Consider the following 26286-nt stretch of genomic DNA (forward strand, 5'->3'; position numbering starts at 1 on the left):
CGCAGCCCAGGAGAAGTCCCCCCCCCCCCAGAAAGAAGGTTAAAAATAACCGGGGAGGGCCCAGCGCCAGGACGGCTGCGACCCAGGCCCCCAGTCGTGTGGTCTGATTGTCTCCTGTAAAGTCCTCTTTTCTCTCCTGTTTCGGGACGAACGGCCTGGTTTTCTGCGAGGCCCTCGCACCCCTCGCTGCCGGCCCAGCCAGGCTGGGTGGCAGGTTTTGTACGGTACGTTGTTATTGATACGGATATAAAACATTTGAACACGGGTGGCTGGTAGTGTCGGGGCGTCTGGGGTCCTCTGCGCCCGGCATTTTGGGGCCCGGTGAGCGGCTGTGGTTAGCCCAGGCCCTGGCGCCCAGGCCCTGCAGGCTCCTCTGGGCTATTCGAGGTCGGGGAGCTGGAGGGGCTTGTCCAGGTCACAGCACAGCCATCCCAGCTCGGCCCCCGCCCACCACCCGGGCTGCCCCTTCCCCTGTGCTTGGAAGCACCGCCCCAACCGCCGTCCCCTCGTTTCCAGTGCACGAATGACCACGGTCTTCACGCCCCCCTGGGCGCCCAGGTCTCAGGGTCCCGCAGTCCCAGCATGAGCCACCGCCAGGAGACCCTTCCACATCTGCCTAACACGCAGGCCCAAGGCGACCCCTGCCTGGACCCCGTGTGTGCCCTCCTCAGGCATCGCACAGGGATGGTGCCGCGGGTGGCCAGGCAGGGTGACCGTGGCCCTGGGTGCGTCCCTGGCAAAGCGGCCTCCGCTCTGATCCGCCTCTTCATGCCCAAGTGGCCTGTGCCTCCACCCTGGTCCAGCTGGGCACCTCTGAGGGTGCAGACAGCTGGCCCGGCCCGGGCAGTGGGGCCGAGCGCGCGGAGGCCGTGAGAAGGAAGAATTGTGACGATTCTATTTCTTAAGTCCGGCCCAGCACAGGGTGAGCACGCAGTGATCTCAGAGATGAGATGCCGAGTCTTGGGGGACTTTCAGAAGACACAGGAGCCGGCCGAGGTGGCACACGCTTGTAATTGTCATGCCAGACCGTTACCCGCCCATGACCACCAGGAGCGAGTCCCATGCGAGAAGCATCAGGGCTGTTGACTCAAGCTCGAGCTGGGTCTCTCCACACGCACCAACGCAGTGGTCACGGGGAGAGCCCTTTGCCCCCCAAGAACAAAGCTTATATCCCCTAAGGAAGGCCGCCCAACCCACTTTTGCACTGATTGGATATTTTAAATCAAAAGTCTGCTGCCCCCCCCCACCCATTGGCTTAGCTTTCCCACCTTGGGAGGCTTATCTAGGAATGTTGAGGATGGGTGGGGGGCTCTAACTCCAGGCAGAGTGACCTTGCCTGGGGTACCTGCAAGCCAGACCCAGGTATAGGCTGCAGGGGTTGGCTGTTGCCAGGGGAAGATCAGATTAGCAGTCAGCAGCTGCTTCCCAGGGAATAGGGCAAAGGTTATGGGGAAACAGGAACTTAATTTTGGACAGAAACTTAGGCCTACTCTACTCAGCGTTAACTGAAGCCTGTCATGGCGTCACTTTGGTCCTTCAGAACCCCAGCATTTGGAGGCTGAGATAGAAGGATCGCGGTTCGCGGACAGCCTCAGCTACTTAGGCCCTTTGCAACTCGGTGAGACCCGGTTTCAAATTAAAGAATAAAAAATAGGGCAGGGGGTGTTGCTTGGAGGTCAAATGCCCCTGGGTTCCATCCGCAGTACCAGAAAGAAAAGAAAGAGGAAGGAAAAGCCAGTTGTGGCAGCACACGCTTGTAATCCCACAGAAGACAGAAGGATCGCAGGTTCAAGGCCAGCCTCACAGGTTCAAGGCCAGCCTCGGCAATTTAATGAGAACCTGTTTAAAAATAAAAAGAGCTGGGGTAAAGTGGTAGAACACCCCTGGGTTAGATCCTCACGACCAAAACAAAAAAAAAAAAAAAAAAAGGAAGAAAACAGCCAAGCATGGTGGTGCAGGCCTGTGATCCCAGCACTCAACTCCGAAGGCTAAGGGTAGGAGGACCGCAAGTTAGAGAACAGCCAGGGCCACTTAGATGTTGTCTCAAAATTTACCAAGGGCCGGGCGTGGTGGTGCACACTTGTAATCCCAGCAAAGAAGGTTGAGACAGGAGGATCAAGGTTCAAGGACAGCCTCAGCTACTTAGGCCCTCTGCAACTCAGTGAGACCCAGTTTCAAAATAAAGAATAAAAAATAGGGCAGGGGCCGTGGCTCAGAGATCAGATTCCCCTGGGTTCTATCCCCAGACCCACAAATAATAAGGCGGACGTGGTGGCGCACGCTTGTAATCCCTGTGCTTGGGAGGCGGAGACAGGAGGATTGCGCAGGTTCGAAGCCAGCCTTGCTGGTTTAAGAGACCCTGTTTCAAAATAAAAATAAAAAATAGGTCTGGGAGTGTAGCCCAGAGGTAGAAGGGCTTCCAGGAACCCCAGTACCACACACACACACACACACACACAAGAATAAAAAATAGGGCTGGGGGTGTAGCTCAGAGGTCGAATGCCTCTGGGTTCAATCCACAGTACTGCAAAAAAAAAAAAAAGGGGTGAGACAGGAGGTTCACAGGTCTGTGGCTAGCCTCAAACTTAGACCCTCCACAATGTAGTGAGACCCTGTTTCAAAAAGAAAAAAGAATTTAAAGCCGGGCGTGGTGGGCACGCTTGTAATCCCAGCATTCGGGAGGCTGAGACCGGAGGATCGGGGTTCGCGGGCAGCCTCAGCTACTTAGTGAGGCCCTCTGCAACTCAGTGAGACCCGGTTTCAAAACAAAGAGTAAGAAATTGGGCAGGGGGTGTAGCTCGGAGGTCAAATGCCACTGGGTTCCATCTCAAAACCCGCAAAAAAAAAAAAAAAAGAATTTAAAAAGTAGGACTGGAGTTGTAACTTGGAGGTAGGATGCCCCTGGATTCAATCTCCAGGACCACAAAAAAAGATAAAAACTAATAATTTAAAAAGGGACTGAGGTGGTAGCTCAGGGGTGGCGCACCCCCAGCCCAGGGGGGAGAAAGTGGGGCTTGGTCCACTGAGGAGCGGGGCGGGCTGGGACCTGGAGGCCTTGACTTGTCCACCCCGAACCCACAGAGGGCTGGGACTTGGGGACACCCACCTCCTCCCGTGGGACGGCCTCGCGCCCTGTGGCCTTTGGGGATTTGCAGCTTTTGAACCTCTCGGGTGGTTCCCCACAAAACCCCCGGCCTGTGCCTGTGCGGGGGTCGGGAAGCCCCCAGCCGTGCCCGCCCCGTAGGACGAGCCCGCCGCTCCCGAGCCCTCCAGGCGGCACGATCCGCACACCTAAGGGACGCGGACTCAGCTGGGACCCCAGCGGCGCCCTGGGGCCCCTCCCTGCCGCCCACCCAGCCGACTCGCCCTCTGGGCGGGCGGGGGCGGGGCCTGCCCCGGGGGCGTGGCCGGGGCGGGGCTTCCCGCCGCAGTCCCCGCCGCCCGCACCTCCGCCGCCGGGATGGCCGGGTCTCCGCTCCTGCCGCTGCCCGCGCTGCTGCTGCTGCTGCTGCTGCTGGGAGCGGCGCCCCCGAGGGCGGCGGGCTGCCAGGTAGGGGCCGCGCCCCCCAGACCCGCCCGGCCGCCTGCTGTACGCCTGAGCCCGCCGAGGGGGGCCCGGCAGGTGGGGGCCCCGGCGCCCCCCGACGCCCCGCACCGGGCCCAGCCGAAGTCAGCAAGTATTAGGCGCCGCGCGGCTCGGTGGGGCATGGGTGGGGTTCACGCGGGTCGCGGGAGAGGAAGAGTAAGGAATCCGAGTGGGTGGGGGGTTTTCCCTAGCTCACCGCCCAGACTGGGGGGGAGGCGGAGCGATACGGGACGCGCATGCATTGGGCGCCAATGGTATACAGCTCCGAAAAAGCCGCGCGGAGGGCGGTGATCGCGAACCCCGCTGCCTCGGTCCTGCTGCCTGCAGGCTCCTTACAAGCAGAAAAGTAAGGGCTGTGCACGCATTTAAGCGCCTATTGTTTGCCGGGCTCTCCTGTCTTTTTTTTTTTTTTTTTTTTAAACTGGGAAATCCGGGGGAGCTGTGTCTCTGAGCTACACCCCCGGCCATTTTTATTTTTTCATTTTGAACCGGTCTCACTAAGTTGTTGAGAGTCTCAATACATTGCTGAGGCTGGCCTCAACCTCCTAAGTACTAGAATTACAGGGATGTGTCTGCTGGTGTCAGTTTTATAGACAAACTGAGATTGAGGAACTTGGACCTGAACCCAGGGGCATTCCGCCTCTGAGCTACACCCCCAGCCGTCCCAGACTTCACTGTGCTCTTAAATGGACCTCAGTCTTGCTGGGTGAGGGGGTGCTCGCCGTCATCCCCGTATTTGGAGGCTGAGACAGACCACACCTCGGGCCTTTCTTATTTCTTATTTGGAAGCAGGGTTTTAAGTGGATGTGAGGCTCCCTGAGCTGCCGGGGCTGGCTGTGAACCCGTGAGCCTCCTGTCTCAGCTTCCAGGTCCCGTGAGGACGGTGTGCCCGCGTCCCAGCAGGACTGAGGAGCACTTGAGGCCGCGAAAGCCTGGGGTGGGGGGTGGCCCGGTGGTAGAGGGCTGGCCTGGCACTTGGCTCAGCAACTTGTTGAGTCTCGGTCAATTGCCGGGGCTGGCTTCAGCCTGCAGAGGCCATGGCTCTACCCCCAGCAGGAGAGAGAGAGGGAGAGGGAGAGGGAGAGGGAGAGGGAAGGAGGGGGAGCCAGCCCTCAACGGCGGGATCGACGCAGCGAGGTCTGGCAGGGAGTTTCAGCTGTATTTATTGTTTACGCTCCCTGATACTTTCTCTTTCTTTTTGTTCTTTTCTTTCTTTTTTGGTGCTGGGGATAGAACCCAGGGGCATTCTAGCTCTGAGCTACACCTCCAGCCCTATTTTATTCTTTTTTTATTTCTTTTTTGTGTGTGTGTGGTACTGGAGGTGGAACCCAGGGGCATTGTACCTCTCTGAGCTACACTCCCAGCCCTATTTTTTTCTTAGTCTTTTTATTTTTTATCTTATTTTGTTTACTTATTTATTTTTTGTGGTACTAGGGATGGCACCCAGGGGGCATTCTACAGAACTCCAAGCTACACCCCCAGCCCTAATTTTTTATTCTTTATTTTAAAAAAAATTTTTTTTTAATATGTGGTGCTGGGGATTGAGCCCAGGGGCATTCTACCTCCGAGCTACACTCCCAGCCCGTGTTTTGTTTTTTGTTTTTTTTTTTTTCTTTTTTTTTGAGACAGGGTCTCACTAGGTTGCCGAGAGCCTAAGTAGACGAGGCTGACTGCGAACACAGATCCTCCTGTCTCAGCCTCCCAAGCACTGGGATTACAAGCCTGCGCCACCATGCCCGGCTTATTCTTTATTTTGAAACAGGGTCTCACTGAGTTGCAAGGGGCCTCGCTAAGTAGCTGAGGCTGGCCCCAAAACGGGATCCTCCTGTCTCAGCCTCCCAAATGCTGGGGTTACAAGCTTGCGCCACCACGCCCGGCTTTCTCTTTTTTTTTTATTTTGAAACGGGATCTCACTAAGTTGCGGAGGGCCTCACTAAGCAGCTGAGGCCGGCTGCGAACCTGCGATCCTCCTGTCTCAGCCTCCCAAGTGCCGGGCTTGCAATCGCACTTGACTTGCTAGAGAGCATCAAACTGGGCCTGGGGCACCGGCTGGCGCCGCTGTCGGCCTCACTGCCGTCCCTCCTCCAGGCCCGCGGCCTGTGCCTGCGGGGGCCCCTCGGGAAGCTGTCAGCGCCGCCCGTGAACGTCAGCCTCTACTACGAATCCCTGTGCGGAGGCTGCCGGGCCTTCCTGGTCCGAGACCTCTTTCCGACGTGGCTGTTGGTGCTGGAGATCCTCAATGTCACGCTGGTGCCCTATGGGAATGCTCAGGTGCGTACGCACTGGGGAAACCGAGGCACGGGCCAGGGCGGGCCGCTCACCGGCTGTCTGCCCCGCAGGAACGAAATGTCAGCGGCACCTGGGAGTTCGTGTGCCAACACGGGGAGCTGGAGTGCAAGCTTAACAAAATTGAGGTACGTGGGGGACCCCGAGCCCACCGGCGGGGGCTCAGAGCCCCCGTGTCCTTGGAGGGCCAGCTCAGGGGGCGCTGGCTCCATCCTCTGCCTCCTGGGCCTCCACGGAGTCACGTGGCGCTGAACCACACGGGGTGCCGAAAGCTCTCCTCAGAAGCCTTGGGGTGCTCCGGCCCCCCTCCTGTCCTCAGCCGCCCCTTCCTCGGCCCCCAGGCCTGCCTGCTGGACAAGCTGGAGAAGAACACAGCCTTCTTGACCATCGTCTGCCTGGAGCAGCTGGACGACATGGAAAAAAACCTTAAGCCCGTGAGCAACCGCGTGGGCCGACCTGCGTCAGCCCGCCGCTCCCGCCGGCCCGGAAAACCCGTCCCCATATCTGCATCCTGGCGCCATGGGTCTCCCAGGGGCACCGTCCAATCAGGGAAGGCCTCCCAGAGGAGGCGTCCCTGAGCTAGGCCAGAACGGTGAACAGGAATGTTCAGGGACCGGGCTGATAGGGAACGGCCGCCCACTTCCCCAGGGGATTGTGAAAATCACATCCAAAGGGTGATTCATCTGCCCCAGTGATTTCTTCACTCAGCAGACACCCAGGAAACCCAGGAGGCCTCAGCCCGGGGCAGGCCCAGCTGTGTGGGATCCGGGTGGAGCTTGGGGAGGAGGAGGAGGAAGAAGCCGGGCGCGGTGGCGCACGCATTCGGGAGGCTGAGACCGGAGGATCGCGGTTCGCGGCCAGCCTCAGCTACTTAGAGAGGCCCTCTGCAACTCAGTGAGACCCTGTCTCAAAATAAAGAATAAAAAATGGGTAGGGGGTGTAGCTCAGAGGTCAAATGCCCCTGGGTTCCATCCCCAGACCCGCAAAAAAAAAAAGAGGAAGGCGGGTCCAGCTTACCTTCCTGGCAGCGAGGAAGGGCGGTGGAGGAAGGGGACCCTGTGGATGTAAACCCAGGGGAAAGCAAGACGCCTTGGGGGGCAGGGAGGGAGGGAGAGCGGCAGCGGAGGCAGGGCGGCCCCTGCCGACTCCTTCCTCCTGCCGTCTGCAGGCCTTGCGGCCTGGCTGCAAGTTAGCGGCTTCCACTTTGCCATTGAGGACACGTGCTTAGCTGGAGGGCCGGGGCAGTGCTGGGGGGATGACAGGGAGGAAGCTGGCCAACCCGTTGGTGCCCCCCCCAGTGCCTGGAGCTCTATGCCCCCGAGGTGTCGCCAGACAGCATCTTGCGGTGTGCAGCCGGGGACCGCGGCACGGAGCTCATGCACCGCAACGCCCAGCTCACAGAAGCCCTGCAGCCGCCCCACGAGTACGTGCCCTGGGTCGTCGTCAACGGGGTAAGAGCCCTTGCAGCCCACGCCTGGCCAGGGGAAGGGATCAGGTGCTCTGGGAGGCAGGAGGCAGGAGTCCCTGGTCTCTAGGGCTCAGACCGGGGCGTGTGGATTAAGGGGTCCGTGTAAACCAGGTGTAGAGATGCAGGCTGCCCATCCCAGTACTTGGGAGGCTGAGGCAGGAGGATCGCAGGTTCGAGGTCAGCCTCATCACCCTAGCAACTTAGCAACATCACTCAGCAACTTAGCAAGACCCTTTTTAAAAATAAAAAGGAGCCAGGCATGGTGGCGCACGCTTGTAATCCCCGCGCTTGGGAGGCTGACAGGAGGATCGCGCAGGTTCGAAGCCAGCCGCGCGCACTGGCTTAGGAGACCCTGTTTCCAAATAAAAATATAAAAATAGGTCTGGGAGTGTAGCCCAGAGGTAGAAGGGCTTCCAGGAACCCCAGTACCACCAAGAAAATAAAATAAATAAAATAAAATAAATAAAAATAAAAAGGAGACGGGCGTGGTGGCACACGCTTGTCATCCCAGCATTTGGGAGGCTGAGACAGGAGGATCGCGGTTCGCAGACAGCCTCAGATACTTAGGCCCTCCGCAACTCAGTGAGACCCTGTTTCAAATTAAAGAATTAAAAAAAAAAAAAAACTAGGGCAAGGGGTGTAGCTCGGAGGTCAAATGCTCCCGGGTTCCATACCCAGACCCATAAATAAATAAATAAATAAATAAATAAATATAAAAAGGAGCCGGGCGTGGTGGCGCACGCTTGTAATCCCAGCATTCGGGAAGCTGAGACAGGAGGATCGCAGTTCACAGACAGCCTCAGCTATTAGGCCCTCTGCAACTCAGTGAGATTCTGTTTCAAAATAAAGAATAAAAAATAGGGCTGGGGGCATAGCTAAGAAGTAAAATGCCCCTGGGTTCCATCCCCAGTACCGCAAAATAAGTAAATAGGGCCTCAGCTACTTAGGCCCTCTGCAACTCAGTGAGACCCTGTTTCAAAATAAAGAATAAAAAGTAGGAGCCGGGCGTGGTGGCGCACGCTTGTAATCCCAGCATTCGGGAGGCTGAGAGCGGAGGATCGCGGTTCTTGTCCAGCCTCGGCTACTTAGGCCCTCTGAAACCCAGTGAGACCCAGTTTCAAAATAAAGAATAAAAATTGGGGCAGGAGGTGCAGCTCAGAGGTCGAACGCCCCTGGGTTCCATCCCCAGACCCGCAAAAAAAAAAAAAAAAAAAAAAAATAGGGCTGGATGTGTAGCTCGGAAGTAGAGTGCCCCTGGGTTCCATATTCATTACCGCAAAAAAATTAATAATAATAAATTAAAAATAAATAAAAAGGGTTGAGGTGTAGCTCAGAGGAAGAACAACCATTGGGTTCTATCTGCAGTGCCAAAAAAAAGGGGTGGGCTGGTGAAAGTACGCCTTCTTGTCCTGTTTTGTGCAGAAACCTTTGAAAAACCTTAGCCAGCTCCTGAGCCTGGTCTGCCAGCTGTACCAGGTAAGCCGGGCAGGAGGCCGTGGGCTCCAGCTGATGGGAGTGGAGCCTCTCCCAGACCCTCTAACTCCCGGCTTCCCCGCCAGGGCTTGGAGAAACCAGACGTCTGCTCTTCCGTGGCGCACTCCCACAGAGATGTCTGCTACAAGTGATGGTCAGTGCCCCGGGAGGGGCTCACAGAGGAAGAGCAGGAGCCCGGCTGCCCTGATTTTTATGATCCCCCAACCCTCAGCAGATACTGCCCCGCAAACGAACTCTTACATATCCCTCAAAACCCAGACCCAATATTCCACCCCATGATCAAGAATCTTGTCTCAGAGAATGATGCAAATTTAAAACTCTTAATATATAATAAACTCTTCTTTCTGGTTGTCGTGATTCTTTGTGGGTTTTTACATGTTTGTGTTGTGTTTTGCTGTGCTAAGGATGGAACCCAGTGCCTCCCACATGCTAGACAAGGGCTGAGCCACTGAGCTGCACCCCCAGTCCTTAGGATAGTTTTCCAAAGTGAAGCATGGATGCCGGGCGGGGTGACGCACGATTGTAACCCGGGCATTTGGAGGCTGAGACTGGAGGATCGCGGTTCGTGGACAGCCTCAGCTACTTAGCGAGGCCCTCTGCAACTCAGACCCTATTTCAAAATAAAGGCTAAAAAATAGGGCTTGGGTGGGGTGTAGTTCGGAGATAGAATGCCCCTGGGTTGCATCCCCAGTACAACAGTAACAAAAAAAGCATGCTGGTGCGTGCCTGTCATCCCAGTTCTTGGGAGGCCGAGACTGAAGGATGGTAAGTCCCAGACTAGCCTGGGTAACATAGGGTCTCGCTAGCTTAAAATAGGGCTGGGGGCCGGCGTGGTGGCGCACGCTTGTCATCCCCGCGCTTGGGAGGCGGAGACAGGAGGATGGCGCAGGTTTGAAGCGCTGGCTTAAGAGACCCTGTTTCCAAAAATAAAAAAGTATAAAATAGGTCTGGGAGTGTAGCCCGGAAGTAGAAGGGCTTCCAGGAACCCCAGTACCACTAAAAAAAAAAAAGGGGGGGGGTCTAAGTTGTCTAGAGTCTATTTTGCTGAAGCTATCCTCAAACCTGTGATCCTCCTGTGTCAGCCTCCTAAATATTGGGATTACAGGTATGCACCAACAGCCCAGCTAAAACCCTTTTTAAAAAAAAAAAAGGACTGTGAGGGTAACTTGGAGGTAGAACGCTCTGAATTAATCCTCAGTACTAAGGGAAGAGAAAGAAAGGATGTAAAAAGAAAGAAAAAATGTAAGAAAAAAAAACTTTTTTCGGTATTGGGGATGGAACCCAGGGGCATTCTACCTCGAGCAACACCCCCAGCCCTATTTTTTATTCTTTATTTTGAAACAGGGTCTCACTGAGTTGCGGAGGGTCTCACTAAGTAGCTGAGGCTGTCCACGAACCGCGGTCCTCCGGTCTCGGCTTCTCAAATGCCGAGATTACAAGCGTGCCCACCACGCCCGGCTACTTCCAGACCCAAGCAGCTGAGGTTGGCTGTGACCCCGCGATCCTCCTGCCCAGCCTCCCAAGGACTGGGATCACAAGCGTGTCCCACCACGCCCAGTGACATTTCTTTTTCTCTTGGACGTAGAACAAACCGGGCAGCGACAGGTTACTAGATTTGTACTGAAACTTCTATTTTTTTAGCTACGGAAATGGGCGGTAAAATGGAGACGTCATAATTTTTGCAGCGGTCTAAAATTGCTGTGAAATTATTTAATGCATGCAATGCGCCCAGAACTGAGTCTTTCGGCGGCGGCGGCGACGTTACAGTTATATTCAGCAACTCTGTCCCAAGGCGACTAAAGAGTCAAGGTCAAAGTCTGCAGCCGCGCTGCACAATCGCAGCGCCCGCCCACTGCTGGGAGCTCCGCCTCCCGGAGCCGCTCGGGACCAGACCGGCGCCTCCTCCGCGAGGCCCGGACACCCGCCAGCTGGAGCGCAGCGGGGCGCCGAGGACTGGTGCCTGCCTGCGATTGGCCATCTTAACGCGGGAGGCGGAGCAATAGGCAGTGATTTCCCCTCACCTCCCCGCGTCCCCGGTGTGTACCGGGGTCTGATTGGCCGGCGCTGGTAGGCGGGGCGCGGCTACGGCTACCCATTGGACAGCTCCTAAGGGGGCGGGGAAAGAGTTTGTAAGGGCCTCACTGGGCAGCCTGGTGTACGCACGCTTTCTTGCGAAAGGTCGGTGAGCGGGAGGCGGTGCACAGCGTTTCCACGCTTCCGACGGGGCGGCCGCGCGGCTGGGCGGACCCGAGGAGAGCGCGGATTGGGTGGGGCGGACCCGAGGAGAGCGCGGATTGGGTGGGGCGGACCCGAGGAGAGCGCGGATTGGGTGGGGCGGACCCGAGGAGAGCGCGGATTGGGTGGGGCGGACCCGAGGAGAGCGCGGATTGGGTGGGGCGGACCCGAGGAGAGCGCGGATTGGGTGGGGCGCGCCGTGGGCGGGGCGGGGCGCGCGCACGCGGAATCCCGGCCGGGCGCAGGGCCGGGTGCAGGACATGGCGCCCGCGGGCTGGCGCTGGCTGCGCGGGCTGTGGGCCGCGGGGCAGCCGCTGTTCCAGGGCCGTGCGCTGCTCGTCACCAACACTCTGGGCTGCGGCGCGCTGATGGCGGCCGGGGACGGAGCGCGCCAGTCCTGGGAGATGCGCGCCCGTCCGGGCCAGAGGTTTGACCCGCGGCGCTCAGGTGAGGACCGCGGCGGGGCGGGGCCTTCGCCCCGGGGACCTTTGACCCCGATCGCGCACTCTGGGGACCTGTGCGCCGCCACCCCCGCGCCGGCCTCCGGCCCTGGCAGGACGCTGCCCCCGGTGCACCCTGACAGCCCCTCCCCAGCACCTCCCTCCCTGGGGTCTCCGCGCTTCCATCCTCGGGGAGGGTCGCCGTGCCTGTCAGCCTGGGGTGTCTGTCTGCTTCCATTCTGGGGGGGGCCTTCATCACCTCCTACCCTGAGGTCTCTGTCCATTTTCGTCCTGGGAAGGGCCCCATCGCCTCCCACCCCAAGGGTCTCTGTCCACTTCCATCCGGGAGGGTCTCCATTACCTCCGGACCCCAGGGATCTCTCCTTCCAACCTGGGGGCATCGTCACCAACCCCCACCGCTGCGTCCACTGGCCCCCGACTGAGGGTCCCCTGGAATTGCATCTGTCTGGTTTTTTGTTTTTTTGGTTTTTTTCAGAACTGGGGATGGAACCAAGGTGCATTCAATCTACACCCCCCAGCCCTATATTTTACTCTTTATTTTGAAACAAAGTCTCACTAAGTTGCCGAGGGCCTCACTAAGTAGCAGAGGCTGGCCTCAAATCCCGGTACCCGTTCTCAGGCTCCCAGTCAATTACTGGGATTACAAGCATGCGTCACCACGCCCGGCTTTGCCTGGCTTTTTTTTTTTTGGTGGTGGTACTGGGGTTCCTGGAAGCCCTTCTACCTCCGGGCTACACTCCCAGACCTATTTTTATATCTTTCTTTGGAAACAGGGTCTCACTAAGTAGCTGAGGCTGGCTTCGAACCTGCACGGTCCTCCTGTCTCCGCCTCCCGAGCGCGGGGATTACAAGCGTGCGCCACCATGCTCGGCTTTGCCTGGCTTTTAATGGAAGAACACACAGCCCGTTTTCTGTCTGAGGCTCCAGGGTGGGCACCGGGCTTACCCACATCTTAGCCCGGGAGGGAGTGGATGGCGGGGTTTGGTTAGGGGTAGGGGTTCGGATAGTCCGATCTGACACCCTGATTTTACTGCCCGCAGCCAGCATGTTCGCGGTGGGCTGCAGCATGGGGCCCTTCCTGCACTTCTGGTACCTGTGGCTGGACCGTGTGCTCCCTGCCTCCGGCCTTCGAGGCCTCCCAAACATCCTCAAGAAGGTCCTGGTGGACCAGCTGGTAGCCTCTCCTATGCTGGGTGTCTGGTACTTCTTGGGTAAGGAGCCTGTGAGCTTGGGTTTTGCCCCTCAGTTCTGGAGTGGCCCTGGCCATGCGGGGAGAGGTCAGAGCCAGCCTGAGCTCAGGGAGCCAGTGGTGTTGGTGGGATGGGGGCACGGACCGCGTCTGATAAGGCTGCCCTGGGTGGAAGGATGGACACTCAGCTGAGACTGGAGAGCCAGCCCATGCCAAGGTCCTGAGGCCGGAAGCAGAGGAGCTGAGGAGGGCGGACAGGTACAGCCATGCCAGCCCTCGCTCTGTGCAGAGCCTGGCCGAGTCCCTCATTCCCTACCCTCTAGAACCAGTAAAGGAGAATAAAAACAGCTTTAAGCTCGGGGTGTGTCTCCTTTTCTGGAGCACATGTTTCTATATACTTATAACTGCATTCTCCTATGCCTTTCCCTCGCCACACACCCCGCGGTTGCGCCTGTCTCCCTGCTGGGCCCCTACCCGCTGGCTCTGGCCCGGAGGCCGTCCCCAACCCACCCCCATCGGTCCACTTCACAGTCTCCATGGCCACTGACACTGGCTTCTTGGTTTCCTTCCCAGGCCTTGGCTGCCTGGAAGGCCAGACGCTGGATGAGAGCTGCCAGGAGCTGCGGGACAAGTTCTGGGAATTCTACAAGGTTGGCACGCCAGCCCAGGCCCCGCCCCTTGGGCCTAAGGCTCCACCCATGCCCGGCCCCACCTTCACCGCGGCCCGCCCACAGAGGCTCTGGCCACGCCCCCGAGCCGCCCAGGCCCCGCCCACCCTCCTTACTCTCCGCCCCGGCCCCGCCCCTCCCTGCAGGCCGACTGGTGCGTGTGGCCAGCTGCCCAGCTGGTGAATTTCCTCTTCGTGCCCCCCCAGTTCCGCGTCACCTACATCAATGGCCTGACTCTGGGCTGGGACACGTACCTGTCCTACCTGAAGTACCGGGTGAGTGTGGCGGGTGGGCCAGGTACCCGGGAGACTCCGCAGGGGCCACCCGCCCGCGTCCCAATTGGCAGTACAGCCACCCCAGGATAAGGGGCCCTGATGCCAGGGTGTGACCCCCACCTGGTCCCGGCCACGGCCATTGAAGGCGCGGACCCCGGGTGGGCTCGGGAGGACCCGCAGGGCTCACCATGCCGTCTTGTGCTGACAGACCCCGGCCTCCGTGACGCCGCAAGGCAGTGTGGCTCTGGGCACCCGGACTGACCGAGCTGCCGGCCCCAGGACAGAGGCCACGCTGGGCGACACTGACCCGCGCTGAGCCCCGGGCCGCACCCAGCCCGGCCACTCCCCGGCGAGCGCCTGAGCTCGCTCCCAAGCACTCTGTGGACCTCAGTTTCTCCGTCTGAAACACAACCATGAAGAGGCCCCCGGCCCCCAAGTCTCACTGGACCCGTGACCAGGACGCCTCTCCGTGTGGACCCTCCCGGCCGCCAGACCCAAGCGCCCATCCCGGGCCACCGGCAGAGCCTCTCCCAGGCCTGGGGACCAAGGCAGGGCCAGGGCCCATCTCAGAGTCAGCCCCCAAAGCTTCAGGCAGGACCCCAGCCTCCTTTTGGCCCCCTTTACCCTGGCCTGGAACTGTGGGATTCCCACTGGATTCCTCGGCAGTTGGAAAAGTCGTGTGGTTTTCGGGGCGGCGGGCGCAGGGACGCAGCTTGGTGCCTTCACTTTATTGGATTTTGTGTAGTGTTGTGACATTTCTGAGGGGACTGGGGGGGCACGTTTGACACTTGTGACGCCAGAACAGGTTGGGGAGACCCCAGGGTGGTGAATACACCCCTGTCTCAGGGTGGTGATCCTCCTGTCTCAGCACCCCACACACCCAGAAAGAACTCTGGGGAGAGGAGCCCTGCGGCCAGTTGCAGAGCACCCTCGACCCCGGAGACCCCAGCGCGGCCTCAGCCCGCGGCAGCCGGGCCCCTCCCGTCACCTGGCCGCCGACCCTGGGGTGGTACCTGGCCCCCTCTTTACAACCAACTATTGATGAGGGTGGATTAAAAATAAAAAAACGGCGGGGGTCTCAGGAGGCTTCGGAAGTGGGGACCACGAGCCACGCAGGGCAGGGGGCGGGGCCTATGTACAGGGGAGAGCCCGGCCCGGGGACATCCTCAATAAATAAATAAATAAATAGCTACGGTAATAATAAATTAGGGTGCGGGCTAAGGCGGGGCGGGGTCGCGGGCCTGGCGGGCGGGCGGGGCCGGGCGGCCGGGTGGTCTCAGCAGGCGCAGTCCTGGTGCGGGGGTGCCTGCTGGTCGGTGAGCTGCGGGCCCTGCTTGGCACCCGTGACCGCAGGGTCGGCCGTGTCCAGCGACTCGGACATCTTCTCGCAGATGACGTCCACCAAGCGCTCGAAGGTCTGCTTGACGTTGATGTTGTCCTTGGCGCTCGCCTCGAAGAACTCAAACCCTGTGGTCCAGAGAGAGGAGTGGGCGCCCTGCCTCCCGCCCAGGCCGTGCCCCAGCCTCGTAAAACTACTGCAAGACACTCGCGGTGTTCATCTCCGGCCTTCGCCCGAATTATTTCCTCTTCCTCAAAGATCCTTCGTGTGTGTGTGTGTGTGTGTGTGTGTGTGTGTGTGTGTGTCTGGGGATTGAACTCAAGGGATCCTATCTCCCAGCTATACCACCGCCCTATTTTTTATTTTTTTAACTTTTTACGGTATTAGGGATGGAAAACGGGCATTCAACCTCCAACCTAAATCCCTAGCCCTAATTTTTAGTCTTTTTTTTTTTTTTTTTTTTTTTTGGTACTGGGATGGAACCCAGGGGCATTCAACCCACAGCCCTATTTTTTATAGTCTTTTAATTTTTTTTTTTTTTTTTTTTTTTTTTTTTTGGTGGTGGTACTGGGGGTGGAACCCAGGGGCTTTCTCCCTCCGGGCTATACTCCCAGACCTTTTTTAGATTTTATTTGGAAACAGGGTCTCACTAAGTTGCTGAGAGCCTCACTAAGTAGCTGAGGCTGGCTTCGAACCCGTGCGATCCTCCTGTCTCAGCCTCCCAAGCGCGAGGATTACAAGCATGCGCCACCACGCCCGGCTTTAGTCTCTTAATTTCTGAAACAGGGTCTCACTGAGTCGCGGAGGGCCTCACTAAATAGCTGAGGCTGTCCACAAACCACCATCCTTCGTTTTCAGCCTCCCGAATGCTGGGATTACAAGCGTGCGCCACCGCGCCCAGCTAAGAGCCTTTCCTTAAGCACCAGATACATCGTATGCACTCAGGATCCTTCCCTACACCAAGTGGAACCTGGCTTCCCCCTCCCGTGGCCCATGAGTCCCCCTCCCACAACGCTAGGAGCCGCTGGGGCCAAAGCCACCAGTGTGAAGCAGACGGTGTCCCAACGAATCGGTGGCTTTCGCACCGCCAGCTCCTACGCATCCATCACGACCCATCTCAGACGGCTCCTGGACCAAGGCCAGCTTGCGGAATGTGAATGGCTCAGACCTGAGTCATCCTTGGCCTGGCTGAGCTGCGAGACCCGGGCTGTCCCTGGGGGTCCCCAACCCTGCCGGGCACTCACCCAGGTGGTCGGCCAGCTGCCGGCCGCGTTCCGAGGATACCACCCGCTCATCTTCCATGTCGCACTTGTTCCCCACCAGCAGCACCTGGGCGTTGTCCCACGAGTACGTCTTGATCTGGGTCGACCTGTGGGAGGAAGCAGCCGGGACTGGTTAGGGTTGGGAAGCTCCCAAGGCCCCATCCAGGGTCTCCCAGCCCTTCAAAGTCGTGCTGTCAGCCGGCGTGGTGGCACATGCTTGTAATCCCGCATTCAGGAGGCTGAGACCAGAGGATCGCAGTTCCAGGACAGCCTCAGGTACTTAGTGAGGCCCTCCGCAACTTAGTGAGACCCTGTTTCAAAATAAAGAATGCAAAATAGGCCAGGGGGCGTATCTCTGAGGTCAAATGCCCTTGGGTTCCATCCCCAGTATCGAAAAAAGAAAAAAAGTTGCCATTCTGTCTAGGCAGATATATAGATATTTTTTTTGCTACACCCCCAGCCTGATTTTTGAGTCCTTATTTTTTTTTTCAATAAAAATGTAGAAACATTTTAATTTACATATTATAATGAATCAATAAGAAGTCAAAAATCCACAATTACATGTTCATAAAATTTCTACACATCATCCTCAGAATAATCAGTTTCTGTACAACATTTACAGATTTCCTATGTATGTAGTATTTTCTTCAGTGTGCTACAGAGTTCAGAGGTTCTGCTCTAATATTCCCCAAGTCAAGCGCAGAATCTGTCTCTTCATCGATTTCTCCAATGACTGCAACATTGTCCCCTCTTACAATGTATAGTCCTAGTACCACTTGCTCTACTCCCTGTGAAGAGCTGAATACTCGTTCATGGCTTTCATCCAAAATCAAATTAATGGTCTGGTCAAAACCTTTTAGTGTTCCCACAATCATTCTCCCATCAGATGTAATAACAGCAACAGTTCGGTTGATGTAGTTTTCCAGGGCGGACGTCATGCTGCTCGGCCGGGAGAGTCCCAGCAACCTTGAGTCCTTATTTTTGAAACAGGGTGTCACTGAGTTGCGGAGGGCCTCGCTAAATAGCTGAGGCTGTCCGCGAACCGCGATCCTCCGGTCTCAGCCTCCCGAATGCTGGGATTACAAGGCTGCGCCACCACGCCCGGCCCAGATATTAATTTTATTTACTTATCCATTTGTTTATTTATTCCTTTCTTCCTTCACCTATTCTGCAGTACAGGGAACTGAATCCAGGAGTTCCCTGCCACTGAGCTATACCCCCAACCCTATTTTAGTTTAGTTTTTGGTGCCAGGGGCTGAATCTAGGGGTTCTACCTATGAGTGGTACTCCTAGCTGTATTTTTTATCTTTATTTTCTGGGCATGGAACCCAGGGGCAGTCTACCTCCAAGCTATACCCTCAACTCCATTTTTTTGTGTGTGAGTCTGGGGATGGAACCCAGAGGAATTCGACCTCCGAGCTACACCCTCTGAACAATGTTTAATTCTTTATTTTGAAACCGGGTCTCACTAAGTTGCAGAGGGCCTCACTAAGTAGCTGAGGCTGTCCGGGAACCGCAGTCCTCTGGTCTCAGCCTCCCGAATGCTGGGATTACAAGTGTGCGCCACCGCGCCGGCTCCTTCTCCTTTTTTTTTTTTTTTTTTTTGGTGGTACTGGGGGTGGAACCCAGGGGTTTTCTACCTCTGAGCTACACTCCCAGACCTATTTTATATTTTATTTGGAAACAGGGTCTCACTAAGTTTCTGAGAGCCTCACTAGGTAGCTGAGGCTGGCTTAGAACCCGTGCGATCCTCCTGTCTCAGCCTCCCAAGCGCGGGGATTACAAGCGTGCGCCACCACGCCCAGCCTGGCTATTATTTTTTATTTTGAATCAGATTCTCACTAAGCTGCCCAGGCTGGCCTAGAACCTGCAAAATTCCTGTGTCAGCCTCCCAAGTACAGGAATTATAGGCATGTGCCACTATACCCAGCTTTTTTTTTCCCCCGGGTCTAGGGATGGAACCCAGGGGCATTTGACCTCTGAGCCACACCCCCTGCCCAATTTTTTTTCTTTATTTTAAAACAGGGTCTCACTGAGTTGCAAAAGGCCTCACTACGTAGATGAGGCTGTCTGCAAACCACGATCCTCCCGTCTCAGCCAACCAAATGCTGGAATTACAAGCATGCGCCACCGCGCCCAGCTCCAGCTTTTTTTTTTTTTTTTACTTTATTTTTGTGTGCATGTTACTGGGAATTGAACCCAGGGACATTCTACCTCCAAGATATACCCTCCAGCCCTATTCTATTCTTTGAAACCGGGTCTCACTGAGTTGCGGAGGGCCTCACTAAGTAGCTGAGGCTGTCCGAGAACCGCGATCCTCCGGTCTCAGAGCCTCCCGAATGCTGGGATGACAAGCGTGAGCCACCACGCCCGGCTTCTTATTTTATAGTCGAGATGGGTCTTGCTATGCTTTGCAGGCTGGTCTCAAACTCCTGGGCTCAAGCAAGCCTCCTACCTCAGCCTTCTGAGTAGAGACCACAGGTACCTGCTACTGTACCTGGCTGGGGAGAGTGTTAAAATGTTAATTTACAACTTTAGGACTAGATAAAAGATTTACGAGCTGGGCGTGGTGGGGCACGCTTGTCATCCCAGCATTCGGGAGGCTGAGACAGGAGGATCAAGGTTCGCGGACAGCCTCAGCTACTTAGTGAGCCCCTCTGCAACTCAGTGAGACCCTGTTTCAAAATAAAGAAGAGCCGGGCGTGGTGGCACACGCTTGTAATCCCAGCATTCGGGAGGCGGAGACCAGAGGATCACGGTTCACAGACAGCCTCAGCCACTTACCTAGGCCCTCTGCATCTTAGTGAGTCCCTGTTTCAAAATAAAGAATAAAAAATTAGGGCAGGGGGTGTAGCTCTGAGGCTAAATGCCTCTGGGTTCCATCTCCAGACCCGCTAAAATAAATAAATAAATAAATAAATAAATAAATAAACAAACAAATAAATAAAATAAAAAATAAAGAATTAAAAAGCCGGGCATATGGTGGCGCACACTTGTAATCCCCACGCTTGGAAGGCGGAGACAGGAGGATCACACAGGTTCGAAGCCAGCCTCAGCCACTTAGTGAGACCCTGTTTCCAAATAAAGTATAAAATAGGTCTGGGAGTGTAGCCAGGAGGTAGAAAAGCCTCAGAGTTCCATCCCCAATACCACCAAAAAATAAAAACTAAAACAAAAAATAAAAATAATGGGGCTGAGGGTGTAGCTCGGAGACAGAACGCCCCTGGGTTCTGTCCCCAACACCGCAAAAATAAATAAATAAAATAAAATAAAAGATTTACAACTTCTAGCACATGGAAACCGGCGTCATGGAGCCTGTCCTGTCCCCATCGCCACCATCTCCTCCAGATTCCAGATGTCTTTCCCTGTGTTTACACCGAACCCCCGCCTGCGTGTGTGCGTGTGCGGCCGCGGCCTGGCCTCGGCGCTCACCAGTCCTGCACGGCGTTGAAGGACTCTTCGTTGGTGATGTCGTACATGAGGATGAAGCCCATGGCGCCCCTGTAGTAGGCCGTGGTGATGGTCCGGTACCGCTCTTGCCCGGCTGTGTCCTGGGAAGGAGGAGACAGGGTCAGAGCGGGCCTACGCACCAGCCCCGGCGCGGACGTGCGCTCCGTCCAGCCAGGGAGGCCGGAGAGGGGAAGGCGAGCCGGGTCGCTGGCGTCCTCCTGTGATCCATCACCTGCAGACTGGGTCCCCCAGCATTCAACAGACCCGCTGGGCACTGACCCAGCACCCCGGGCCACACCCTGCACTAGCCCTGGGGACGCAGCGTCCACAACACGGCCAGAAATCCCTGCGCCGTCCAGTGCACTGTGCTGTGCACGAAAAACACTCCCTGGCCAGGCAAGGCGCGTGCCCGTCACCGCCCAGGGACGTGCGAGGGAGGCCGAGGCCAGACAACAAATTCAAGTTCAAGGCCAGCCTGGATCGACTGACCGAGGCCCTCGCCAATTTAGCAAATCGTGTTTCAAAATGAGGAACGTAATCCCAGCATTCGGGAGGCTGAGACCCGAGGATCGCGGTTCGCGGCCAGCCTCAGCCACTTAGTGAGGCCCTTTGCAACTCAGTGAGACCCTGTTTCAAAATAAAGAATACAAAATAGGGCTGGGGGTGTAGCTCGGAGGTGGAATGCCCCTGGGTTCCATCCCCAGTACTGAAAAAATAAATAAATAAAAGAGAGAGAAACAGAAGCTGGGGGTGGTGGCGCACGTTTTTAATCCATTACTTGGGAGGCCGAGACGGAAGGATTGTGCAGACTCAAAGCCAGGCTCGGCTACTGAGGCCCTCTGCAACTTAGCAAGACCCGGTTTCCAAATAGAATATAAAATAGGTCTGGGAGTACACCTGAACTTGGATCACAAGTTCAAGTCCAGCCTAGACAACTTATCAAGGCTCTCAGCAACTTCGGGAGACCCTGTTTCAAAATAAAGAATGAAAAATCAGGCTGAGGGTGTAGCTGGGAGGTAGAATGTCCCCTGGGTTCAATCTCTAGCACCACAGGAGAGAGAGGAAGAGACAGAGAGAGAGAGAAAGCACTGGGGATGTAGCTTTAAGGAGGAGAGAGACAGAGACAGAGACAGAGACAGAGACAGACAGAGAGACAGGGACAGAGAAATAAAAAGCACTGGGGATGTAGCTTTAAGGTAGAAGGCCCTGGGTTTCCCTCAGCACCACGGAAAAGAAAAAAAAAAAAAAAAACAAAAACCTGTGGGAAGGAGGGAGCTCCGTGGGGATTAAAGGAAGAGAATCCGGTAGGGGGCGCCATCGGTTTTTTTTTCTGTACTGGGGATTGTTCCCAGGGTCACTACCTCTGAACTACACCTCCAGCCCTATTTTATTTTTACTTTTTTTTTTTTTTTTTTTGGTTTTGTTTTTTTGGTGGTACTGGGGTTCCTGGAAGCCCTTCTACCTCCGGGCTACACTCCCAGACCTATTTTTATATTTTTATTTGGAAACAGGGTCTCCTAAGCCAGCGCGCGCGGCTGGCTTCGAACCTGCGCGATCCTCCTGTCTCCGCCTCCCAAGCGCGGGGATGACGAGCGTGCGCCACCACGCCCGGCCTTTATTTTTACTTTGAAACAGGGTCTTTCTTGCTAGGCTAATGATAGCCTCAGTACTTGCTGAGGCTGTCCTCGAACTTGCAATCCTTCTGTCTCAGCCTCCAAAGTACTGGGATTACAAGCGTGCAGCACCACGCCCTGCTTGTTCCTAGCCTCTCTGATTACAAGTGAGGATATGGAGACTGAGGGGGGTGTGTGTGTGTGTAACTGAGGATGAAACTCAAGGCAAGCTATTTCTAAGCTACAACCGCAGCCCTGTTTTTATTTACTTATTTATTTATTTTTGCAGTACTGGGAATGGAACCCAGGGGCATTCTACCTCTGAGCCCTATTTTTATTCTTTACTTTGAAACAGGGTCTCACTGAGTTGCAAAGGGCCTCACTAAGTAGCTGAGGCTGTCCTCGAACCGTGATCCTCCTGTCTCAGCCTCCCGAATGCTGGGATTACAAGCGTGCGCCACCACGCCCTGCTCCTGTTTTTATTCTTTATATTTTATTTTATTTTATTTTCTATAGTGCTGGGAATTGAACCCAGAGACATTCTACCTCAGAGCGACACCCCCAGCCCAATTTTTTGTTCTTTTTAAATTTCTTTTTCTTTTTATCTTTCTTTCTTTCTTTCTCTCTCTCTCTTTTTTTTTTTTTTTTTTGTACTGGGGCTGGAACTCAGGGGCCTTCTATCTCTGGGCTATACTCCCAGACCTATTTTATATTTTATTTGGAAACAGGGTCTCACTAAGTAGCCGAGGCTGGCTTCAAACCTGTGTGATCCTCCTGTCTCTGCCTCCCAAGCACGGGGATTACAAGCGTGCGCCACCACGCCCGGCTAGGGGTGTGTGTTTTACTCCAAATGTGGTGGGAGCCGTGCAGCTAGCAAGCACAGAAAGGACGGTTCTAATTCAGGTTTAACGGGCTCGGGCCGTTGCTGGAGTTTGAGGGAAGAGACTGTGCCTGAGGGTCCAGATCTGTCCCAAGAAAAGAGGACGAGGGGGCCAAAGTCCTGCAGAAACCACAGCCCCACATGCCGGCGCCTGGCGGAGCCACCGAGGCCGGAGCTGGGCCCGACGGGAGAGGGGCGCTCTCTGGTCCTCCCCTGGCACACCGCGGGCACCTGGCAAGTGCCCGGGTGTGGAGAAGGCACAGGGCCAGACCCACCCAAATCTGCAGCTTGATCCTCTTGTCGTTGCGGTAGATGGTCTTGACCTTGAAGTCGATGCCCACGGTGCTGACGAAGGCGGGCGTGAAGGAGTCGTCGGCGTAGCGGAAGAGGAAGGACGTCTTGCCCACGCTGCTGTTGCCGATGATGAGGATTTTGAACATGTAATCGAAGTTCTGGTCCGAGGACTCCTTCTGTCCATAGCGGGAGTCTGTGGCCGATGCCATCTGGGGATGTGGGGTGCAGGAGGGTGTGAGGGGCTCCCTCCATCCCAGCTGCCCGGGCCCAGCTGGCGGTGCAGAGGGCTGCAGGGCAGTGCAGACATTTGGGGAGGTCACTCTAATCCCCCTGGGAGTCTGGTATTAATGGGGGATCCCCCCGGGCAGAAGCCAGACCATGACCTTGAAAGGTCCTGGGTTTTAAAGGCGCTCAGCTCACCCCGACTGCTTCAGGCCTGCACCCAGCTGGGCTGTAACCCTCAGCCCCGGGGGGCGCTGGTGGGGTGACTGCGGCCGGCCCCGCCCCCACCCACGTTTCCCGGCCCGAGCCTTGGGCCCGCGTGCACACGCGTGGACGGTCCCTCGGGGCCGCGCGTCCGCGGCTCCCCTTCCCCCAAACCGCGGTACTGGGAGAGCTCGGGCCGCGGCGGCTGCGTCACGTGACGGTGACGGGGCGTGCACAGACTCACGTGCACACGCGCGGACACACGCGATCGTGCAGACGCGCGCAGGTGCACCAGACAGAGACACGGACACCTGTCTGTGCACGCGCGTGCAAAGCCACCCTTGCGCACGGACGCCCGCACCCCGGCAGGTGTGTGCACAATCGCCCCCTCGCGCACGCGCCCTCACAGCCCCCGCCTTTCCCTCCACTCGCCGGCGGCGCGCACACACCTGGGCACCGACCCCCGGGGGTCACGTGAGCACACCCAGGTTCAACGCGCGCGGACGCACGGGCGGGGGGACGCGCACACGCGTGTGCACACCACGCGCACGCGCACGCAGGAGCCTCCCGCGCGCACAGCTCCCGCAGGGCGCCCTCCTCCCCTCCCCCTCCGCCGCAGCGCTGCAGGAGGGGGCGCCCTGCGGGGCGGCCGGGGGCTGGGCGCCGGGACCCTCCCGGGCCCCCAGTGCCGCGCGTCCCCGCGGGCGGCTCCGCCAGCCCGGCCCACGTCCCCAGCCCCGCAGTGAAATGAAGGTTATGGCGGCGGCTGGAGCCCGCACGGCCGCCCGGGCTCACCGTGCCTGCGCCGAGGACGCTGCGACCGGGCGGCGGTGACTTCCCTGGGTGGCGGCGGAGAGCCCCGGAGCGGCGGCGGCGGCTCAGGCCCCTGCAGTCCTGGGTGACGTCCTGCAAGGAGCGGGGCGGGGCCTCGCATGCAGATCCGGCCGTGACGACATCGGGGGCGGGGCCGCGCATGGAGATGAGGCCCGCGGGGCCAGGAAGGGCGGGGCTCTCGCGCAGATTGACGCGCGGAAGGGGCGGGGCCACCTGCGCGCAGCCAGTAGGGACAGGGAGGCTTCAGCTCTCGCCCCGCCCCTCACTGGCCTCAGGCTGCTTAGCCTATCAGTCACCGCCGTCTCCCGCCTCCTGTCCAATGGGAGCTCGGAGGCTTTAGAAGGGCCGAGAGGATGAGACCTTGGCCCCGCCGGGCCTTGGGGGGCGGTTCCCGTCCCCTCCGGCTCTCACCCCCGCCGGGGCCTCTACAGCCCCATCCTGGTGCCAGGTGCCCGGGCTTCTGGTTCAATTCCTCCTACTCCCAGTTTCACAAAAGAGGACCTGGGGCCCAAGACGTGCTCCACGACCCTCCAATCTTTAGGGTTCAAATTAGAAAGAGAGCGGGATTATATCCTCAGGACCAACACACACACACACACACACACACACACACACACACACACACACGGAAGGAGGAGGAGCAGGAGGTGGAGGAAGAGGAGTAGGAAGAGATGTCAAAAGAGGCCTCCAAGCCGGGCGTGGTGGCGCACGCTTGTAATCCCAGCACTTGGGAGGCTGAGACAGGAGGATCCCGCAGGTTCGAAGCCAGCCTCAGCTACTTAGTGAGGCTCTCAGCAACTTAGCGAGACCCTGTTTCCAAATAAAATAGAAAATAGGGCTGGGAGCATAGCCCGGAGGTAGAAAGCCCCTGGGTTCCACCCCCAGTACCACATAAATAAATAAATAAATAAATAAATAAATAAATAAAAGACCTCCATCGGATTTCTGAAGTGTAAGACCCCCTCCCAAAGAGGGCCGGGCTGGTAGAGACTCAGCATCTCCTGTTAAGTAGGAAAGAAAGATACCTGGCTTGGTGGCGTACGCTTGTAGTTCCAGCATTCGGGAGGCTGAGACAGGAGGATCGTGGTTCGCGGACAGCCTCAGCTACTTAGTGAGGCCACTGCAACTCGGTGAGACCCGGTTTCAAAATAAAAAATAAAAAACAGGGCAGGGGTGTAGCTCGGAGGTCGAATGCCCCTGGGTTCCATCCCCAGACCCAAAAATAAAAAAAAAAAAATAAATCTGAGGGTGTAGCTCGGAGGTCGAATGCCCCTGGGTTCCATCCCCAGACCCGAAAATAAAAAAATAAATCTGAGGGCGTAGCTCGGAGGTAGAATGCCCCTGCATTCCATCCCCATACTGCAAAAATAAAATAGAATAAAAATAAAGAATAAAAAATAGGGCTGGGGGCGTAGCTCAGAGGTAGAATGCCCCGGGTCCCATCCCTAGTCCCGAAAAACAAACAAACGTAGGAAAGAAAAAGTAGAGTCTTGAGAGCCACCTTGTCTGACCAATTCCCAGAAAAACTGGTGGGCACCCGGACGCCTTTCTTCCCCGCGCCCCATTATGGAGAGGAAAACTCTCCATAATGGGGCTAAGACAAGGCTAAGTAGGGGCGGAGAAGCCTCCTGTGCCCTTAACCTCCAAACCTTCAGTGAACGATCCGCCAGCGGGGAAGGACTGAAGGAGCCCGCGCCCCCCAAACCCTCGACTGCTCGGATTCAAAGATGGGGGGGACCGGACGACCCCTCCCCTCCCGGGAAAGCAAGACCCAAAGATGGAGATTTGGGGGAACAAGACGCTCCGTGCTGTGGTCATCCGAATATTGAGGGGAAAATGTCAGAATCTGGGGCAGGAGAGCCCCGAGCCCCAGAGGTGACACTGAGCCAGCCCCCTCCCCTGCAGATCTTGGAGGGGCCGAGGCTCCAGGAGAGTCCCGATCAGCTCGCCCCCCACCCCAGGAGGCGGAACTGGCGGGGAGGGGGGGCTGGCTCGTCCTGTTTATAAAAAGCTCTCCAGCTGCGGAGGCGCCTCGCACCAGAATAACTTGGCGCCTGCAGGCCCGCCCGCCTCCCGCCCCCTCCGCACTGGTAAAATTTATTCTTTTTTTCCCCCAAGGGTAACATGTTTATGTCCCATTCGAACTGGGACTATGAAAGTGTCACAAACCCGCTGTGGAGAAGCGGGAAAATGTAACAATAAGTAACAATAAACTGGCACAGCCTGGCATTCCAGTTCTTGGGGGGGGGGGCGAAGGCAGGAGAATCGCGGGTTCACAGCCAGCTTCAACAACTTGACCAGCCCCTCCGCAACTTAGGGGAGACCCCACCTCAAAATAATAAAAAATAGGGTTGGAGATGTAGCTCAGAGGTAGAATGCCTCTGGGTTCAATCACCAGTACTATAAACAAACAAATAAATATTGCAAAAAAAGAGGAACAATTATGTTGACCTATTTATTCATTAGCCGTGTGGGGGCTCCGTGACGATGGCCTGCAGCGAGTGGACGGATGGAGAGAGGGTGGGT

The 26286-nt window shown here is 56.8% G+C and overlaps 5 protein-coding genes across 5 annotated transcripts in view; 2 read left to right on the forward strand and 3 right to left on the reverse strand.

Moving 5' to 3' along the window:
• Positions 1 to 3460: 3460 nt before the first annotated feature.
• On the forward strand, positions 3461 to 8965 carry IFI30 (IFI30 lysosomal thiol reductase; the record flags this gene model as incomplete). Its single annotated transcript, XM_080715820.1, has 7 exons — positions 3461 to 3550; positions 5675 to 5857; positions 5926 to 6000; positions 6214 to 6306; positions 7171 to 7323; positions 8763 to 8816; positions 8900 to 8965. The coding sequence occupies 7 exons, from the start codon at positions 3461 to 3463 to the stop codon at positions 8963 to 8965; spliced, it is 714 nt and encodes a 237-aa protein (XP_080571946.1).
• Positions 8966 to 11329: 2364 nt separating this feature from the next.
• MPV17L2 (MPV17 mitochondrial inner membrane protein like 2) lies at positions 11330 to 13752 on the forward strand (the record flags this gene model as incomplete). Its single annotated transcript, XM_080715436.1, has 4 exons — positions 11330 to 11516; positions 12571 to 12741; positions 13293 to 13369; positions 13534 to 13752. The coding sequence occupies 4 exons, from the start codon at positions 11330 to 11332 to the stop codon at positions 13750 to 13752; spliced, it is 654 nt and encodes a 217-aa protein (XP_080571562.1).
• Positions 13753 to 14938: 1186 nt separating this feature from the next.
• On the reverse strand, positions 14939 to 22709 carry RAB3A (RAB3A, member RAS oncogene family; the record flags this gene model as incomplete). The annotated part of the gene is made up of 4 exons (XM_080714903.1): positions 14939 to 15129; positions 16246 to 16370; positions 19696 to 19814; positions 22482 to 22709. The coding sequence occupies 4 exons, from the start codon at positions 22707 to 22709 to the stop codon at positions 14939 to 14941; spliced, it is 663 nt and encodes a 220-aa protein (XP_080571029.1).
• On the reverse strand, positions 16911 to 17201 carry LOC308276833 (U6 snRNA-associated Sm-like protein LSm8; the record flags this gene model as incomplete). Its single annotated transcript, XM_080715753.1, has 1 exon — positions 16911 to 17201. One exon carries the CDS (start codon positions 17199 to 17201, stop codon positions 16911 to 16913), a length of 291 nt encoding a protein of 96 aa, XP_080571879.1.
• A 620-nt stretch (positions 22710 to 23329) lies between the features above and the next one.
• Positions 23330 to 26286, reverse strand: part of PDE4C (phosphodiesterase 4C) — a gene marked incomplete at both ends in the record, with an annotated part of 29478 nt that continues 26521 nt past the window's right edge. The window contains 2 exon segments of the mRNA XM_080715437.1: positions 23330 to 23375; positions 23504 to 23973. Of these exon segments, the coding sequence (XP_080571563.1) occupies positions 23330 to 23375; positions 23504 to 23973 (516 nt within the window).

This window comes from Muscardinus avellanarius, assembly GCF_963383645.1.
Source record: "Muscardinus avellanarius genome assembly, chromosome: 18".
NCBI classification, from domain to species: Eukaryota; Metazoa; Chordata; class Mammalia; order Rodentia; family Gliridae; genus Muscardinus; species Muscardinus avellanarius.